The sequence below is a fragment of the Centruroides vittatus genome, unplaced genomic scaffold (assembly GCF_030686945.1).
Source record: "Centruroides vittatus isolate TY-2023 unplaced genomic scaffold, ASM3068694v2 scaffold_861, whole genome shotgun sequence".
NCBI classification, from domain to species: Eukaryota; Metazoa; Arthropoda; class Arachnida; order Scorpiones; family Buthidae; genus Centruroides; species Centruroides vittatus.
The window spans coordinates 4,117,327-4,138,206 of NW_027122718.1; the positions used below are offsets into that span (position 1 = coordinate 4,117,327).

At 29.0% G+C, this 20,880-nt stretch overlaps 1 protein-coding gene across 1 annotated transcript in view; it reads right to left on the reverse strand.

The window, feature by feature from the left end:
• Positions 1 to 4,898: 4,898 nt before the first annotated feature.
• LOC136990054 (regulator of telomere elongation helicase 1 homolog) overlaps positions 4,899 to 20,880 on the reverse strand; it is a 56,028-nt gene continuing 40,046 nt past the window's right edge. The window contains exons 9-22 of the mRNA XM_067288395.1: positions 17,764 to 17,970; positions 17,384 to 17,666; positions 17,077 to 17,208; positions 16,874 to 16,989; positions 16,199 to 16,328; positions 16,022 to 16,128; positions 12,924 to 12,979; positions 8,999 to 9,117; positions 8,752 to 8,901; positions 5,543 to 5,690; positions 5,406 to 5,477; positions 5,275 to 5,321; positions 5,062 to 5,159; positions 4,899 to 4,982 (exon numbers count right to left, since the gene is read on the reverse strand). Of these exons, the coding sequence (XP_067144496.1) occupies positions 5,130 to 5,159; positions 5,275 to 5,321; positions 5,406 to 5,477; positions 5,543 to 5,690; positions 8,752 to 8,901; positions 8,999 to 9,117; positions 12,924 to 12,979; positions 16,022 to 16,128; positions 16,199 to 16,328; positions 16,874 to 16,989; positions 17,077 to 17,208; positions 17,384 to 17,666; positions 17,764 to 17,970 (1,597 nt within the window). The 3' untranslated portion in view covers positions 4,899 to 4,982; positions 5,062 to 5,129. The remainder of the gene's footprint in view (positions 4,983 to 5,061; positions 5,160 to 5,274; positions 5,322 to 5,405; positions 5,478 to 5,542; positions 5,691 to 8,751; positions 8,902 to 8,998; positions 9,118 to 12,923; positions 12,980 to 16,021; positions 16,129 to 16,198; positions 16,329 to 16,873; positions 16,990 to 17,076; positions 17,209 to 17,383; positions 17,667 to 17,763; positions 17,971 to 20,880) is intronic.

The window sequence follows — 20,880 nt, forward strand, 5'->3', positions numbered from 1 at the left end:
ATAATCTTATGAGAATTATCCCAGGCAAAATATTAAATGCTACTTATACTTTAATCTTATAACAGTCGACGCAGTTAAAACTTTGTCAGAATCCGTGCAAATTCTATTTAAAAGCGTTTTAGTCGTCGACACCGGGATGCGGGCGGAGAACGTTTCTAAGAAAACTATCAAGTAAATTATTAACTTGATTCTTAACTTCGTTTCTCTCTAATAGATGGCGCTGTGTAAGTATACAGTAAACTAATATTTGCATTAGGCTATTCGGTGATAATCGTATTCACGTGTAATACGCTGTTAATCAAAATATTTTATCACGCACCCACGTGAAACGAGCACGAGAACATTTTTAATTCTAAGAATGCTCTTATTAAACTATGTCCTCCCCCCTTTTATTTTTTTATTCGTTCTCAATCATTCTATGTTAATCGCCATAAATTCATCATTGTAGCTTCACTTTCTTACATTTAATACAAATTGTTGAATTTTTTTAATGTAGATATTTATATATATCTACATTAAATCTCGATTTCGGATCGTCATGTATTTTATTTCATGCAGAATATATAATATAAAATCACGTCGCTCCAGTAAAAAATCCACTTTTAAATTCGGATAAATGATGTAATTTTAAATGTGGATGCTGTTAATGTTGGTCCAAACCAGTACAAGGCCTAGAGATTTCAAGTTTTTTCAATTTTTTTATCCAATTGTAAACTGTCTTGTTAGTTGTGAAAATACATTTCCGTCGCTAGTTTCTTTCTATACTTACTCCTTCATTTTATTGCTGTGTCTATATTTCTATATAATTTATAGACGAAGAATTTCTTCCCTAATTTTACGTTTGTTGTAGACAATTTTTTGATTAGCGCCGCTCCGTCGTAAAGCTTAAAGTCTGATTGGGTAAAGCTCATTTATTAGCCTCCTCCGAATAAATATTAACTGGCGAAAGCATCCATTTTTAATTAGAGTAGCGAAATAAAATAAAAATGAAATTTTAAAAAAAACTGGCATCGATATAAAACAATATAGAAAAGTGTAAAAATTATTTAATAAAACGTCCGGTTATACCGGTTAAAAAAAAAAAAAATCTTTAAGCTTAAAGTAACTATAAAATCGCCTATAGTAAAAGGGAAGGAGTTTTTCTAGTAGGAATCGAAACTTAATGATCCGTTCGGTGTTGTTCAACAACTGGATTAGTAAGAGATCCAGGATCTGGATACAGAAGAGGTGAAGGATGTAAGCAATGATTTTCACTAGTGCGACTGACATTCATAGTCGGTCGGAGAGTCATTGGATAGTTGGCGATGACCCTATTACTCATCCTATGGGAACAGATGAGTTATATTAGCTGACGACCTATTAACGCCATGCGAATAATGACATACAGCTGCAGGACGATAAGCTTCTATTACTCCTGTGATCGTTCTATGTGACAAGCAGGTTGTAAAGCTGTTGGTTTTAGTTTCGGAGTTATGGGATTTTCTATCATAAAGACCCGACGTAAATTACTATCAACTCGAATTTTTAAAATGTTCGAACTCGAATTTATGGAAAACTTGAAAATTTTGAAATTGCTTAACGCGATTATCGTTTCTGAGGCAGACCGATGTTTTTGTGTAAAAACAATATTAAACTCCAAATATAATAAGTACTGTTTAAATAATCTCTGTTTTAAAAGGATTTTTTCTTTTTTTTGTAAGGTTTATAATATTTAACCGTGTAAAAATATATTAAAATTATTTTCTTAAAATGTTTACATTTTAATTATAAGTAGCTCTTTTATCGACTAGAAGTTAAGCGGGAGATGGCAGATGCACATACTTTCCTAAATAGGCTGAAGCGAAGGACAAATCAAATAATTACATCATCGTAACACTCATTAGACATTCATTTCGACTCTTTATTTCGTTACTGTCATCCAGGAAAAGACGAGAGAGTTCACAAGGGAGCGGGTCTACAACAACCATCTTGTCAGTCCAACATCTCGCCTGCAATCACCACGACCGAGAATTATTTTATCATCGGAAAAGTACAGAAACGGCTGCTTTAATGGGACGTGAGACGCCCAATAACATTCGTCATTAACCTATTTTGGCATCAAAACTACTTTTATCGAAATACAATATTCCCGAAACAATTACAGATACGTAGAAAACAACAGTGGCGCATTATCCTATGGACAAAAAAAAGGGGGGCAATCGCCGGTGGTCTCACTAACAGGTGGCCTCAAACCAATCTTTTACCAACTCATTACTGTAGTAAGAATATCGAAATTTAAATTTGGTGCCATATCCGAAGACCCTACATTGGCGTAAAACCCTCCAGTGGCGGCGTTAAAAAACGAACGAGGAAACTGGGAATTCCCCCTAAAGAAAAATGTCTGCCAACACTGTACACGGGGCTCCCTAATTCAAATTCGCTCGGTCCCCGAGAAGCTATAACAATGGGAAAACAATGCTTAACTGGCGATTTTCTACGTCGAAAAATAAGCGCAACGGCGTTTCCGATTGGGTTTCGTCCCAATTGCATTAAACACTTCCATCGATTTTTTACACCATTTAATCAAACTTTTATTTTTAAATTCCTGCGAAAATCTTATATTAAATCCTATTTATAGCGCTATAAATAAAGCGTAATATTATTATAACGGTTTAATAAATCAGTAAAAAGTAATCTTAGCCACTGTAAATATTGGTTAATTTTCTACCCAGTTACCCAACTTTCCCTGATTATCCGCTAGCGTGACAAATGTGGGGCGGTCCTTAAAAACTCCCACTCTCGACCTCCACAATCTGATTACAGTCAGACACCCTGTGATCACTGTCCAATTGGTTTGGTTGAAATAATTGATTTCGGTGTCAGAATCGCAGATATGGAATTTCTTTTTTAATCCGAAACACACGCTACACTATTTTTACGAGTGGCTTTTGTATAATATCATTCTTATTAATTCGAACGGATATTTAAAACCCGTACGAAAGTAAATTTTCATAAGGAGGGACGATGATGAATGGCGCTTTTCTTTCACCGCCGACTTAAAGGAAAAATCTAAAGACATTTCTCGCGTTATATCGACTGTTGAATAACGGGAAATATTGGCTTTTTTTTATTTAAATTTTTAACTCCCGAAAAAAAAATTCTTCGGTCCGCAGGGTTTAAATCCCTACCGACTTTCGAAACTGCCTTATCGGATGGAAAATTTGTTAGAAAATTAAAAAATAAATTAAAAGAAGATATGTAAGCATCCGCAATATTTTAATTAGTAAAAAATTTCCCGCAAGAGCAATCTCATTATTTTTCTTGACAATCGCATTAAAAATTTTAATTATCGCATTTGGCCAGGAGAGCGAAAAACCAGATCCGCATATATCATCAAACACAAACAAAAGTTTGTCGGAAGTTTATCGGTAAAAACTCATTTAAAAAAAATAAACTTAAAAAAAAGCTTCGAAACGCTATAAAGAAGAAGAAAAAAAACAGCGAATAAGTGTTTTCCCCGACCGTCCTCTAATTGGTTAGAAGCTATTTATCGCCATCCATCACTTCACTAATTCCGACCAATCAGATCATGACAACTCAACGAAATTCGCCAATGGGAGAAAACATCATTTGTCACTTGAATCTATTTCTTGTTTAAGCTATCTCTTTTTCATCCTATTTTTTATTTTCTCTTACTCGAAATAGAAACTACTTAGAGAAGAACGTAATAGAAAATAAGTAAAGGGAGAGAGAACGAGAGAGGGGGGGAGAGAGAGAGAGAGAGATGAAAAATAAAATGACGCCGTTTTTCGCCAGTAGAGGGAGTACGGTTCGTTACATCAGAGCATGGAAGAATCATTAAATCTCCTCCTTTGATTTATTGCTGTCTTAACTCGTGCCAGATGGAACTATTACTCGGAGTCCGCACCAATTCCCACCCAGCCAGCACATCTTAAGCCTCTCCATTTGTCACTGTTTCTTCTAGGTGCGACGCTTTCGCTATCTCTTATCATGCTAATTCGAGCGGATTTCTTTTTCTATAAAGAGAGAGAAGGAGAAAAAAAAATCATCCTCTTCTTCCCTATTACCCTTACAGATTTCGACTTTACCGTATTTTATAAACATTTCCGGCTTACCTTCCTTTGTTCATAAATTGAAAACTTTAAAAATCTAGTTGTTTGATTCTATTGAATAATATAAGCGTATAAATTCTAGCGATTGGATGATTTATTTTTGAATAAACTGGTATATACTGTACTCTCACGCTATTGGGTAATTTGAATTTGTATCGCCGTTGGAAGATTTACAAATTCTTTAATAAAAAAAACGGATTAGATTCGAATAAATTTACACAAAAATGAAATTTAAAATATTAATTTTAATAATTTGAGTCTTAGGACGAGTTATACAAATTATTATATAATTCTAATGGCACACGTTTTTCGATTTCTTTTTTGTCCAATTTTGGCTACTATTTGATGGATTTTAATTTAAAGATACGTTACTTGAATTATAAATTGTTTAATATGACCATTAAAAATTTATAAACAGAAAAAAATATATAATAATCGATAATTGAAAGAAAGAACGACAGATGGCGCCATATAATTTTTTAAAATTTATACGTAACTATACATTAATTTATTACGTAACGTATATATAAGCTGTTGTTATTTTTTCAAGTATTTTTATAACAATTATATATTATTAAAAATTCATAACTGAATAAATTTATTTATGTGGTGTCACCTATCGGTTGAAAATATTACTTTCAAGAAAAATAAATTATTATTATTATCTCCTGCCTTACAAACTAAAATATCATTTTAAAATTCTTGTACACTTACAAATTTAAAAAGACGAAGAAATATTTAAATTAAAAAAATAATTATTTTATTAAATTAATAATATACAGAATGGCTTACGCACGATTTAAAATACAATTGTCTCAAGTCACGATTTTTAATTTTTGTACACTTGCAGATGGGGCAAAATCGAATTTTCTATAAATAAATAAATAATTTAATAAGGATTTTACTTTTTTATTATTATTAATAAATACGTTATCGTCAATGAACGTACCTTTCGAATATTTTTCCAACATAAAAAACAGCAAACATGGCCGCAGAAGGCCATCATAGGAACAGTCGCTATATTTTCACAATAGGCGCATGTGTAGGCTGTTAAAATACGAAAAAAAAATTTTAATTTGTAATTGAAGTTCTAAAATAGAAATTTTAAGATTCAATAATTACCCTGCCCACAAAACTTCTTCGTGGCGTTTTTATTACTAACCTGTAATAAACTATCATTTTCGACAGACATATCACTGTCATTTCTCTCTAAATACAAACCATACACAGTATATGAATTTAAGTTTATATATTTATAACAAAATAATGTTTATAGATTATTCTGATATTTACCAATTTTAAAATTACTTTTGCATAAATTTATAAAATCACTTCTCTGTGCACACGAAACCAATGGAGTTACAACTGAAAATTGTAAGAAATTTTAATTGACCACCATTCAAAATTAAAAAGAAAAATTTTTTTCTTACTGTTTAATAAATTTTCTCTTTCTGGAACGTTGGTGAAAAGGATTGAAATTTCTTTGGCAAAATTATTGATATTTTTATCGTTCTTGTATTCTTTCACAACTTGGCAGAACTTGGTGTAACTGTTTGTGAAATTTAATATTCTCTTCACCTGTACATAAATTATATCAGAATAATTACTAAAAACATTGTAAATAATTTTTATGAATGCAAAAATTATTTGAAATGTATATTTTTCTTGTATTTGAAAAAAAAACTTTTAAACAAGGAACCTTTAATTGAATAGCAATAAATACTTTTGGTTTAATTTTTGCTTATGAACTCGACGAGTAACACTGCCTTAAACAAATATATTACTCGTACATGCTGAATTCAAATATTTATGAAATTTTTGTTAAATCACGAATAGAATATATAGAATTACAAAAAGTTTAAATATCTATCAAATATTTATTTATATAAATGTTAAAAAAATATTTCATGCAGGAAGGGTAGATCATTCCTTGTTATATAATTCATACAGACACAAAACAACACACAAAAAGAAAAGAGCAATGATAAAATATTTAAAAATTCATTTAGAAGGCTGTAAATGTGATAATCTGATTGGTTTATGTAATTAATTGCTAAAATTAAATATATTTCTAATATGAGAATCAATCAGTCATGTATAGGAAAGTCTTCAAAGAATGATACCAACAAGATTGATAGTGTTGCTTTTTCAAATTTTCTCTTATTTCAAGAGTTTTTATAAGATAGAATAATGAATACTTTCAGTAATAAAAATGTTCTCTTTTTTTATGTTCAGATATTAAATGGCATTGAAAAATATCAGATAAGAACACGGTTAGATACATAACCGTCATTACTTTATTGTTAACAAGAAAAGTATGATGGGTAAAGTACAGGGGCAAGGCACTACTAAATTTAAGTGCATTGTGACCATGTCAAAATAAATAACTGCTCATTCTATTTATCATTAATTTTATTCATCATTTTTTAAGATATTTATTTTCTGTGAGTTTTAACAAGGAATATGAAAATTATAAAAACAAATAAATAATTGCAGTCTTTTAAATGTGTAATGAATTTACCTCGGGCTAAATTGAATACATTTTATAATTCTTTGAAACTCTTATGTAAAATAAAAATTTTAGTTCCACCCATTTGACAACATTGTGGATTCTGAAAAATGCTTTTACTTCAAGCATTGTTCTTTCAAGATTTTAATTATATTGTAAATATATAAACAGCTTTAAGCATTTTCAGACTTATGACAATGTATAACAACTAGCTTAGGTTTACCATACAACTTGCAGCACATTGAATATTCAATCACAAATGTTTTTGGCATCATTCGGAGGCCCTCTTCAGGTGAAATAACAAGTTACAATTCAACTGAGCTAAGAACATAAGGAAACTAAGTAGAACTATAACTTTTGTTATTTCATTTGAAGAAAGCTTCTATACGAAACCAAAAATGTTTGTGATTGATTACTCAATGTGCTGGAAGTTGTATGGTGAGTGTAAACTAGTTATTCTTATGACAATGATTATAGTTACTTATATGCAGATAAGAGTCCAACTGAGATAGAATGAAATAGTGCATTTGCTATTATTATTAATGAAAAGAAATTAATTTTGTAACAAAAAATAAGTTAGCATTCAATGTTCAAATATTTAAGTAGATGCTAATGATAAGTCTGAAATGTGGACATCTAGCAATTATAAATTGACTAAAAACCAGAGAATCTTCTCACCATATCAAGTCTTTGATGTAAAAGTGTCAGATCCTCAAATGAAAGGCTAACGTTTGATATCATTTTTAACTTTGTGAATTTTTTCCTAATTGTTATTTGTCTTTTAATGAAATTTTTTCTTCAATCTAATGTAACTGTTACTTCTGTGATGGTGTTAAAGGGACAGTTTGTAAATAGTCTTAACTTCAAATTTTAAATACAGATTTCCATTACAATAAATATCTGACGAACGATTGTCGTCTTCTATTTTTTGTGCACTCCTCCTTCTTGATGTAACAAGTCCTTAAATAAAGTAAGGTTATCATGGACATTTTTTAGAATACTTATACAATGAAGACAAGAAGCAATTAACAAAATAAAATATAATACAGTGTCTTTCTAATCATTAATTTCATTGTCTGTCTTTATAAGTTCTGCAATTTTTGGAGATAGAATTAGTATGGATGCAATAATTATCAATTTGAGTAAAAAACTATTATTATAGTAATTATTTTAATATAATTATGTAAAAATTAGATCAAATCTAATAAGCATTCTAATATACCTAACTGAGTTAACTTCTATGAAATTCCTGGATACATATTTCTGTTGTATTAAACTGAAGGATATATTTTTATATGTAAACTAATTAATCTTTACAAATTTTGAATCTTAATTGTTTTTGCATATCTATCAAATCAACAGAATTTAGTATTGAATAAGTTGAATTATTGTACTGGTTTAATCGACTAGGAAGACCTCCAAGTTACATAAAATTCTTTTTCTTTTTTTAAATTCTATTGATCTTATATTTTCATCAGACTTGTGAATTTTTAACATAATACTCAAAACTTGCCTATAGAAATTAGTACAAATTAATTTTAAAATTGAGTATTTTTATCTGTTAATTTTAGCTTGCTTATTTATTTTAATTTCCCTTTTTAATTCATCATAAATTACTTGATTTAGTTTACTAGTAACTTATAATAAGTACCAACATTAACTGCCTTCCTTTTTCTTGATGGAACTTGATCATTAGAGTTGCTTGTTACAAAACTAACAAATTCAGAAACATATTCCTGGACATATTCTTTTTCATCCTTTGCTATAAAAAGATTTATCTCCTAATTCATCTGTATCTTGCACAGTACTAACATTTTTTTTTTCACTTTTCATAGTCTCTAATCAGATAATGATGGCATTTATGATAAATTATCTTCAAATAGAATTTGTAAATTTTGGTAGGGCATAGTACAAAGAATATTAATTTACTTGTTTATATCATTGTACTAATTCATGTAAATTACTATGTTTATTAGCAATTTTGTTAACTAAATTTATTTTTACTGTTAAATTGTTAATAAATCTTTAAGAACTAATTATGAAGTTCATTAATAATAGTTAATAGACATATATTATTAATAAACTATTTAGGTTAAGTATTATTATTAATATAATAAGAGTTTGATATACTTCTTGCAGACGATTTTTCCATTTTTCTCGCAATGTAGAATCCTCCCTTTTATCTATTGCACTTTCGGTTTTACCGTTAATATCATGCAAACCAACATTTATCTTCCGTCTTTTAACAGATGTTTTTGGTATATCATCACATTTCAATTCCTGATAAACATATATAATATGAAAATTGCCTTTTTTATATATATATATTTTTCCAAATAAATCTATAAATTAGTAAATATTCAAATTTATTACTTACTGAATTATCTTTTTTAGATTTTACTTCTAAATTATCTTCAAAGTTTGATGATGCTGAAGGAGCCATATTTTCAAGAGCATCAAATATACTATTACTGTGTTTAGAACTTTCAGATAATTCTAATTGATAAAAATTAAATTTATAAATTATGAGTAATTTTTAAGAAATGGACTTTTTTAAGATTAATTCTTTATAAAATAAAGTACTTATTTTGGTTCCATAAACTTGCATCCACTGCCCCCCAACTGTACCCCAACACCCCTAACCCATTTTTATTTGTGAAAGAAAAGCTTGGAAATATTCTTAGAAAACTTTTCTACGAACTTCACACTTTGTATCCTTACTATACATTGTTCTGCACATCCGGAAACCATTAAAAACAATGTTTCTTCTCCCTTTCATTTATTAAAACATGTAAGAAGTCTGTCAGTAACTTCAACCTTGGCCTATGGTCACTGTTCAGTACCTTGCCTCCAATGCCTGTCTCACACTTGCTTCTTTTTGCCCTCCTAGATTTACTCACCACCCACAGGGGTCAGTGGCACCACTTTAGGAACAACTACTGTAAACCTTAATCTTGTAAAAGCTACTATCAGTCTGATTGAGCACTTCTTAACAAATTTCACTTCACATTCCAGAAATGTTGCTCTTGAAGTCCATCTTGTATCAGGTGAAAAAAATAGAAGTTCAATGAAGCTGTCAGGACTGTTCTATTTTCTCTTCTTTATTTTCCATCATTTGGCAAGGGTACTACTTTGGCTTCACTTTCCTTCTTCAATATATTGTTTCTATAAGCCTAATTTCACATTATCTCATGTCAGATTACCTAATGCCGGGTATCCTGGTGATCTTTTACTTTCATACATTTTCGACTAGCAGCCAGTTTAAACATTGAGTTCATATTGTGCTTGTTATACTGCTATGGAGCAGAGTTGTACTGTACATAGTATGCTTTGCCGTTGCCATATAACTATTGGATGGATTGTATGAAAACTCACAATTCTGCACACATTAGTATGTTTAGCACCAGCTATTTGAAATTCAATAATGGACAATGCTGAGATTTTGTGTGATTATTTTCAGCTGGGTATCCCAGTATCTCACTGCTTGACAAACATGTGGAATTCTCCCATAAAATCCTGTACGCTTCATAATCAGATATCTGACACTGGACTGTCTTATCCAGTATGTATGAAACAGTACTAAAATTTTTGTAAATTCTGGTGAGATCTATATTGGCACAATGTTCTCACTATTCAGAAATTTAATAATACAATATTGTTTCACATTCCTATCAAGGTCATCCTCATCTCAAAAATCTATTACTGGATAGAAGTCAAGTTACCAGTAAAAAGCCTTAGACATTCTTTTGATATTGTTACACACTATATACATAGTCTTTCCTGCCAGGAAAAAAACGATATGTTACTTTTGTATTGTATCTTAAGCATTTTACTAATTGAATTGAAAATGTAAGAAATAGATCCATTTAGATTTAATGAAGGAAAAGCATAATGCATAGTGAAAGAGTTTGGGATTTAGTCCTTTTTAATGAAAAATCCCATATATAATCACAAGTGTTACATCACATATTTGTGATTATATCATTCATTGAGTCTAATACAAAATAAAACTAACATAATGCATGTTATGCCTTTAATAGTAAGCACACAAAAACCTATTTCCCCATATGTAGGAAATACATACATGTAGAAAAAACATTCAGAAAACTTGGAACCTGTAAACTGAGCAGGTAAGATTTAAAAAAAACTAATAAATTTAAAATACACAAAGTTATTTTCCAAAGTTTAATGTAATGTTTTAAGGCCTATTTGCAAATACAGTCAAACCTGTTTTTATGCGGTCAATAGGGACCGCATAAAAAAGTCTGACATAGAAAATAACTCAAAACCGTACGAAATAGAATTTATTGACAACAGATGTCAGCACTTGACTGCATTGTCTTGTCTATCGTCTGTTTTACATATTTTTGTCCAGGTGGTGTTTTGTTGACTTAAAAAATAAATTATTTCATTTTTCGCATATTCATGCAATAATATTACTATAATAAGTTCATTTATGCTGTAATAAGTTTATTTAGCTATAATAAGTCAACGTGAGACATGAAAAAATCGCACGAGACTAGTCGCCAACTATACCGCACAAATAAAAAATTGCACATAAAAAGACCGCATAAAAACAGGTTTGACTGTACTTTCAATGAAATTATTACCACCACCTTCAATAAAATTGGAAGAGAAACATATAATGTAATGAATAACATTTTCTAATAAAGAGAGGAAAAGCTACTATCTATGATTATCAAAACTTTATTATAAAATTTATTATAAAGCATTCCATTACATGCAGTATAAAATTCATTGATAACTTTAAAGAGAACAGTGTTTTTCTTTTTTTATTAAAAGACATGTTCAGAAAAATCAACAAATCTTGATACTAAGTTATTTATCCAATTTATTCTTTTTTGCCAAAGATGCAATTTCATTGATAACTTTCAAACATATCTTTAATTTATATATTCTGTATATGTTCTAATTTTAGAAAATTTAGATCAACAAGACAGTTTTGCTTTAATATTATTATTAAAGTTTGATATGTAAAGCCATCTTTTGATATAGGTATCTTAGGTACTGTACCTTACCAGTTTATACCATTTAAAGCTCAATGCCAAGACAAGTAATTTCAATCTATACATAATTATACATATTACGCTTCACTATTCTGACAACAGCAGCAACATAACATCCATAGGTCTTTAAATTATACTAATGATTGTCAGTAACTCTATAAGTAAGTTTAAAGCATATATAATATAAACATAATAATATTTTGATGTTTATATTATATATGCTTTAAACCAAACAATAAATAAAACTGTAGAATTTTTTCCATCAGGTTATTTCTCTGTATACATAAATTAATTATTACATAAATTTGATAATATAATGCAAGTTATTTGCCTTTAGTAATTATTGATTTTAATAATTTTAGAAATTAATCTATTTCTATATCAATTGGTCTGTATTATTTATATCTTAAAAGAAATTTTTGAAATAAATAAATAATAGGATTTATAAATAAATCAAAATTATACTCTGTGAGAAAATTGTTTAAGAAGTTAGCTTGTTTGTATTATATTTTAAAGCATTTTGATGAAAGTTATACAAAATAAAGTTGTAAATTTATTTTCAGCATTGTTAATATGAATTTGCAGTGAATTACAACACACCACACTGAAAATTTTGTTTTATGTTCATTATTACAAATTTGTAGTGTTTTTTTAATTAATTATTACTATATGATATATATAACTACTACTACTATCATCATCTTACAAGAAATTTAATAATAATCCAGAGTACGGATAAAATATACTTCCATGCTATAGACAGAGTTTTTGCATTGAGAAAGTTGCCCATAAACTGTTGCTTATTAATCTCATGTAATCTCAAAAACTTAGTAAATCTGTTATCAGATATTTACATATTGATTACCTTAAATACTAAATATAAGTCTGACAGATTAGGAAAAAATTTAAAAAGAAAATTATATCATCAAAAATCATGTCATCTATCAATATGTAACCTGCATGAATTATTTAATTAATTTCATTTTAATCAAACAATTTTTTATAATCTGTTAATTTGATTTATAACAATTTATATGGAGAAGTTAGACAATCATAATATAATAAAATCAATTTATATAATAAATTTGAAATTACTACACATCAATTGTATATGTGAAAATATAACATTAGCTAAAATTTTAGCTATTATATTATATACACACACACACACACACACACACATACATACATACACACATATATATAATTATATATGTATGTATGTTTATTTATTTATATGTATATATGAATTCAAACATAAAACTGATAACTTACTTTCTTTAGTGTCATCATCTGGAAGATAACCTTGAATAATATTATAATTGTTTGAGCTATTAAAAAAATAAATATTTATTAAAAAACAATGCATTTAATATGTAAAGTTTATATTCTGTCATTATAATAATGATGATATGATACAATTTTGAATCATGTAAATAATAACAACAAGTAAAATGGCAAAGCCATTTTTTCATATTTTCTTTTGACCCAGTTCTTGGTCCCCTGACTATCTATAAGTCTGGTTTATTTAATGTGAGCATGATTTGGGCACCAAATACTCTGTGCCAAATTGCAACTCCTGACATGTACTCCTTCATACCTCTAAGGTGTGCAGCCATTGGACAGCAACATAATTTTAGAGACAAGACATAATCTCATCAATAATAACAACAACTCTCCCATGATCACCACCTAGTCATGGCATGAAAGCCCAGTAATTTTACTGATCCATAGGGCAATGCAGGCTGGAGCACAAGCTCCTGGTAGGGACATCCATGCCAGTAAAAGGTCTATGGGGAGAAATGAAGCTAAGAGTGACCATACCCACATTCTGTGGAAATATTTATCATGGTAGTAACCAGATCTAAGTATGATACTGGCTCAGACACTTGCCCAGGTTAATAAGGTCCACACTTGTGGGTTAGGCAGAGACTCACGTTCGAAAAATAGGCCACAGTCTCCCTTGGTTACCGGTGACAATAGTAGTGCTGGCCCAAGCATGGCTACTGAAATGCCCTCAACAAAAGTGAGGAATCAACCTAGCCCTGGTGTTTCTGTGGCAGACAATAAAGGCTGGAAAACCATGCCAACAGATGAAATGGACATCAGAAATGAATGAGTTTATCATCTATACTTACTACACCATCACAAAACTCGAAACAAACATGACAGTGTACAGACAACAACTACACCATAGATTCACATGACAATATCCTCACCTCATTGTCACCAAACAAAGGGTTGTTGATCAAAAAAGAACAATTATACTCAACAACCTTATCCCACAAACAACACTTGAACTTATCAAACAACAGGTTGCTGATCAAATACATCAGCAGACAGGACATTTAACATTAATGAAGATCACATAACCTGGTGTGTGCTGATTATAGCACACACACAACAACTACCACCAATGATAACATAGACACAGATTTAGTAAATATGCTCTTACTTATATTTGAAGAAACACTCATTAAATATACAGGTACAGATCCCACACAAAGACCACAAATACCAAAAATCAACACATCAAAAATAGTAGGAATAACATTAAATTATGTAAACACTCACTACCATACAAACAACATTCATTTAAATTCTACACTTTCCGACATTCATACATTAGTTTATGCTGGGGCAGTCACAGTAGTGACACATCACGGATTGAAAATACAATTGCAGACAGATATACACAAAACTCAATTCTATCACAAGCCTGCCTGGCAGAGAAGAATAGAAACACAAATAAATGACATTAGACAGCAATTATGCAGGCTGACACAATACACTAAAAACAACAAGCAAACATCCACATTTATACAAGGTGGGCCAGCGAAAATGAAACGGCAGAGTGTTCGTGTTCGTCCAAGCAAATCGCTCGGACAGGTCGATTTTACTCTCGAGGGGACATCTTATGCAATAAAGTTTTTGCGAATCTGAATATTAACTAAACAAACATTTTTTTCGAAATAAATGTTTGTTTAGTTAATACAAAATAAATGAGTTTTTAAAATTTTTTGTTGTCTGTTGCATTCAGAATCGCAAAAACTTTATTGCGTAAGATGTCCCCTTGAGAATAAAATCGACCTGTCCGAGCGATTTGCTTGGACGAACATGAACACTCTCCCGTTTCGTTTTCGCTGGCCCACCCTGTATATATAAATTATTTTCAAGACCAAATAATTGGTTGCATTCACTAACAGCATAGTATAATAGTTAAATTTCAAATATAATACAGTAATGAGTAATAAACACACACACTATATAACAGAGATGGGCAAGCAAGAGTTCAGTGAGAGCCAAAATGTGTAGGTTTTGCAAAATGCATGGGAGCTGCAGTTCTGTACTGTCATGGTGGATAATATGGTAAGGCGTGTGATTTTATTATATAATATAAATATAATATAAAACAAATATTATTTTTATAATTTTGTGAAAATATGTTTATTAAAAAAATTCAAAAATAAAAAACAGAAATTAACACTTTCAGCAAGAAACACATTCATACTTCATGTCACAAAAAGCAGTCATACTAAAGATATCACATAATCAGGAAAGTAAACACACACACACAAATGACATGCAAACAAGGTCATATAATTTTTCCTTCTGCTATGCCATAAACTTGATCTGGCACAATATGAAATATTAACCAGGCAGAATTCAATCCATACAAAAATTGATCATAATAAATATATATACCGTTAAACATGTATCGCAAATGTGTTATCTTGAAAACTTCTTTATCTCAAAATTTACTTTTCTCCCTGCATTTTCAGCCTAAGTTCAATATATATTCTATGTTTATCTCAAATTACAGACTGAAGTGTTGATTACAAATTCAAAGCTCAGCAACTACATTTTGATAGCATAAATTGTAGTTGAGAAACATTGCTTGTAATACAGTACAAAGTTGCTATTAATGCTGCTTTCTTCTGAATGGCTACAAGTTCATCTTACATCCTATTGGATGAAGAAAGTTGGGCATCAGAAGCTAGTGACAAACTATTTCTGTTAAGGTATGTCAAAAATGTTTTATTTATACCTAATACAGATATGTACTATACTTGCTATTGTATTAATAAAATATCATACTTCCAATCAAACTTATAGAGGTTCCTACACAGAAAACAGTAATATCTCAACATCTGTCTAACTAATACTTTTTCTCATTTCTGTGAGATTTAAGATATGTAAATACAGTTGAATCCACCTAACTTACTTAAGACTGAAATTCATTAAAGACTCATCTTATGCTATTATAGTAAAATAATTTTAATTGAAATATAGTAAAGATTTCTAAAGAAAATTCTACAAATGTAAAAAAGAACAAAGGTAATTAAAGGTTAATGATGATAAAAACCACTTACGTATCACTTATATCAGTAATTGTTTTGGATTTTGAATGACAAACTGGAGTCACAACTATTTTTCTGGATGAAGAAATAAAATTTGCAGTTTGATTCTGTAATTTTGTCTACAAAATATGAAAATATAAAATGAAATGACTTCTAACTTACTATTTAAAAAAAATTTTTTAAACTTACAAAAGGTGTTTGTTCTATTTTACGAAAAAATCCACTCATTTCTTTCAATGCTGAACCAAATGAATTAAAAATTTTTATTCTTCCTTGTAACCACATTGATAACTGAGAATATATTCTTTTTTCTGAAAACCTATAAATGAAAATTAATTATCATATACAAATTGAGAATATTTGTTTAAAAAAAAAATAATAGCAGGATATGTAATAATAATCTTTAATCCAAAGAGTTGCATAAAGCATATTCACAAGCTGGTTCATTTCAGTCTTTGAGACTATGTAAATTTAAAAACACATTGAAATTTTCATGTTAAAAAAATTTCAATTTTTTTTCATTATTCTTTTCTTTTAATATATATTTTATCAATCTTCAATATGCTTCTGAGAATATTTTATGGTAAGATTTTCTCCAAGGAGCAAATTTTTATGGATCATAATGATAATTTGTTTCTGAAGAAATAACTTTTTGCCTAGATACAGACAATCAAATCTAAAGTTGAGTAATTATCTGAAATGTTTCCTTGCTCATTCTACATAATCTTTGACCAATTTTAACAAAGTAATATTTGATTATTCAACAAAATTATAAAAATAAAGTCCTTGTCATACAGTTATTGCATAAAAAAACATATTTAAGAAAAAACATAAGCAACATAAAAATTTAAATTCCAAATTCACCTATTATCACAAAACAGTATTGCTCCATAATCATTTCGATGTCGGATTACTCTTCCAACTGCTTGATTAACAACTCTGGAAGCTTGTAATAAATACCATTCGTTACCTGATAACCCCTTATAAAAAAGTTTTTTTTTTTTAAATTAACGCATGACATTTAAAATAATTATAAAATTAATCAAAAACTTAAATTTCTATCTTACCTTCTCTTTACAAAATTCATTTAAATATGACATTTTTAATTTAACTCGTGGATCTTGACAAGGAGGAAATGGTAAACCAGTAATAAAAACAGCTCTTGCATTTTTATCTGAAAAATCTAACCCTTCACTAACCTGAAATGGGCATAAAATAAATAGGCTAATGTAGAAAAATTAACTTTTATTATTATTTTTAATCTTATATGTTTGAGTATGGTAATGGTAAAAAAACTTGTCATGATAAAAACAATAGAAGGTTTTGTATGTTAACACTATAAAAATGATCAAAGAACAAGGGCATAAAAATTACCTTTCCTCTACAAACAGCAAATAAAATTGCACCTGAAGAATCTGCAGTTTCTATTTTTTCATAATACTGGGTTATACCTTCTTGAAAAGCAATTTTTCCCTGTGGTTCAATAAATATACTTTTAACTGTAGATAAGCTATTCCAAATTCCAGATTCTTCCCATTTGGCAACAGAAGAACGCAAAACAGAATATGATGGGAAAAACACTAGCATACCATCCGGAACCATACGACCCAAATTAATTAATGTTCTTCCTAAAGAATTTATGTACTGAACATTTGATCTAAAATTAAAATTTTTAAATCAAATATACAAAATTAAAATAATATTGATTCACCTAATAAATTCAATACAGGAACTAAACTTTAAATTCAAGTTACCTATTTTGATATGATGAATTTAAATTAGTTCCGTCAGGTCCTTGTTTCAATACACCAATGAACACTTGATCATCATCAATAATATGAGGATTTTCTAATGTTACTGGAAAAGAAATCCCTAATTCGGCAGCAAAAGAATTTAATGGAGATAAAGTTCCACTTGTAAGAATAAGACTATGAACACCTTGTTGAATTAAATCCATCATGCTGTAAAACATAAACAATATTTATAAATATATTGTTATTATTAATCAACTACATATCTGTACATTGTATATCTTATTAGCTAATAATTTAGACAGTTTCTTCCCCAAATTATTTTTCTTAATAGTTAAAACAATTATTTTAAAATTTCAGAAATCTATTTTATTATACTTAAAATAATAATCTCATACAATATATTGGATGATCAAAAAGTTGTCATGTATCAATATTGCAAATTAATATAACATAAGGACACAATGACTTTCTGATCACAATATATTCTTTATTCATTAATATAGGCAATGAAACAAAGACAATAATTGCTACTTCCACTATATAAAAATGCTGTTGTATGAACATTACAATAATATTAAAACAGATACAATATTCAAATACAATAATTAGTAATTATTGTATTTTTATGAATATAAAAATTTTCAAAGAAATAATAATGGTAATTTTTAAATATCCTAAAAATGTACTTATTAATAATAATAAGAGAGATAAATTTTAAAATAATTTATATTTTTAAGAACAAGAAAATAAAGTGGAAAGTGATCTTGAATAAGATGTATTTGTTTCGAATTATTTACAGTCAATTATGCTCCAAAACTGGAATATCTTACATAACGCACATAAAACTAGCATAAATTAACTTAAAATAGTACATTTACTAACATTTTCATCTGTTTGTAACAGACATCCTCAGATATAATATATATAATGCAGAATTTGTTCATTTTAGTTCTGCATTATATGTATTATACCTGAGGATGCCTGTTACAGATTAAAATGTTAGTAAAAAGTACTATTTTGAGTTAATTTGTGCTGGTTTTAGGCATGTGTCCATGTTTAATTTATTTGTAGAATGCCAATTCAAAGATAGAACTAATACAAAAAAAACTCAGATTTAATTAAAATAAAAACATTAGAAAGAAAGACTATGAAAATATTGAAAATTAATATTTATGTCTTATTAAATACCTTTACACAAACTTAGAGTTAATATAAATCTTTCAATTAAAAAAAAATTTCAAAATTTTTTAAATACAGTTTTTACTATAGTGTAGTACTAGATCAGTATTAAAAAGTATATTATTGATAAAAATTATTTTAAAACAGAGATGTAACAATTAGCAAATCATTAACTGTTTGTTAATCAATTAATTGGCTCCCCCACCCATCAATTGAAACTTGATGATTAATTCTCATATAATTGAAATAATAGATAAAACAATGGTCATGCCATTGAAAAAACATTATTACTTTTTAAATTTAAAATTATTAAATTAACATTAAAAAATGAGCACAGACATCTAGCAACCTCCACTATATTATTGAATACCTCCTATAGCATCCCAGAGCAACCCTCCTGGCTGTAGTACAATATGCTGCAAAAGATGCATATTCTGGATACTGCATAAGTAATCATTATAATGTGACTGAACAGTGTATATAATAACTACACTCAAACCTGTTTTTGTGTGGTCTTTTTTTGTGCAGTATATGAAAATTTCAATCAAATTAGAACATAATTGACTTCTGTAAAATTTTTTAAAACTCTATTGAATGTTTTCTATGACATCAGCAGGTTTTTTCATTTTTTATTCAGTAAAATTTTTTTCTCATACGTTTTTTTCGGTCCCCTCGTATTTTAATAGCATAAAAATCAGAAATATTGTGTTATATTTGAACAGATGCGGTAAGTTAGCTCCCCTCCAGCTTTAGACTGCAGGTGTGAAATTTCAGACCTTGTTAAATGAAAGAATTACACTTCCTGCAGCTATATTTATCAAATAAAATCATTTTTAACTTTTTAAATGTTAGATTCGTATTTAAGTGGAAATAATTAATTAATATAAAAAATAAAATTCTTAGAGGATTTTTTTCCTATTCGGGATTGCAGAAAAAGGCCCAAGGAGTTAGAAAAACAATTCCTAGTTATTTCGTACAGTTTTGAGTTATTTTCTACGTGAGACTTTTTTATGCGGTCCCTATTCATCGCACAAAAACAAATTTGAGTGTACTTCATTTTTATATAATACATGCATTTAATATGACAATATATGACAATTAAATACAAACAGTGCCAAATACTTTCAGTATAAGTAACAAGATCAGTAATACTTTTAACCAGGGTTGGCAAATTTATGTTTTTTCTTGAAATAAAACAATAATACATGTTTTATTTAGAAACCTTTGTTTTTTGTTTTAAAACAGTTTTATATTACGTTATAAAATACTGTTTTAAAAAAATGTTTTATTACATAAATTTAGTAAATAAACTTTTTGTGACTTGTCAGCTAAACGTGAACGTGGGAATGGGAAATTTTCTTCACTGTCATGGGTCATAAAAGCAAGTGACACACTGACTTTTATCACTAAGAGGAGATTTCCTGACAGCACATGCTAGTTAATACTATTAGCATTACAGCTAATGTATTGTAATATTACTTGGATGGAAAAAGACATTATCATTATCATTGTTCCTTGTTAAGTAAAAAATGAGTGCAGAAAGAAAGCTTGATAACATCTGGAACCAGTACAAATTAATTTCTGGAAATCCAGGAAAACCGGCATGCAGGGTGCAATGCAAAATATGTAGGAAAGAAATGGCTGGATTAGTCGCTCGTATGAAAAAACATATTGAAGATAACCACCTACAGAATGATATACAGGAATTGCAACAGCTGGGTGAGTATTTTGAATCATTATAAGTTTTAATTTTTTCTATAGCTTGCTACAAAGTTTTACCTGGGTCATAGCTCAATTTGTACCTATATAGATATTCTTAAGTTCTTCGCCCGGGTTACATAGTTCTGCCCTCTCCGGCAGTTTACGTAGCATTACGAAAAAAACGGTCCTTTTCCAAAAATGTATGGGCTAGTACATATACACCGTTATCTATCCCTT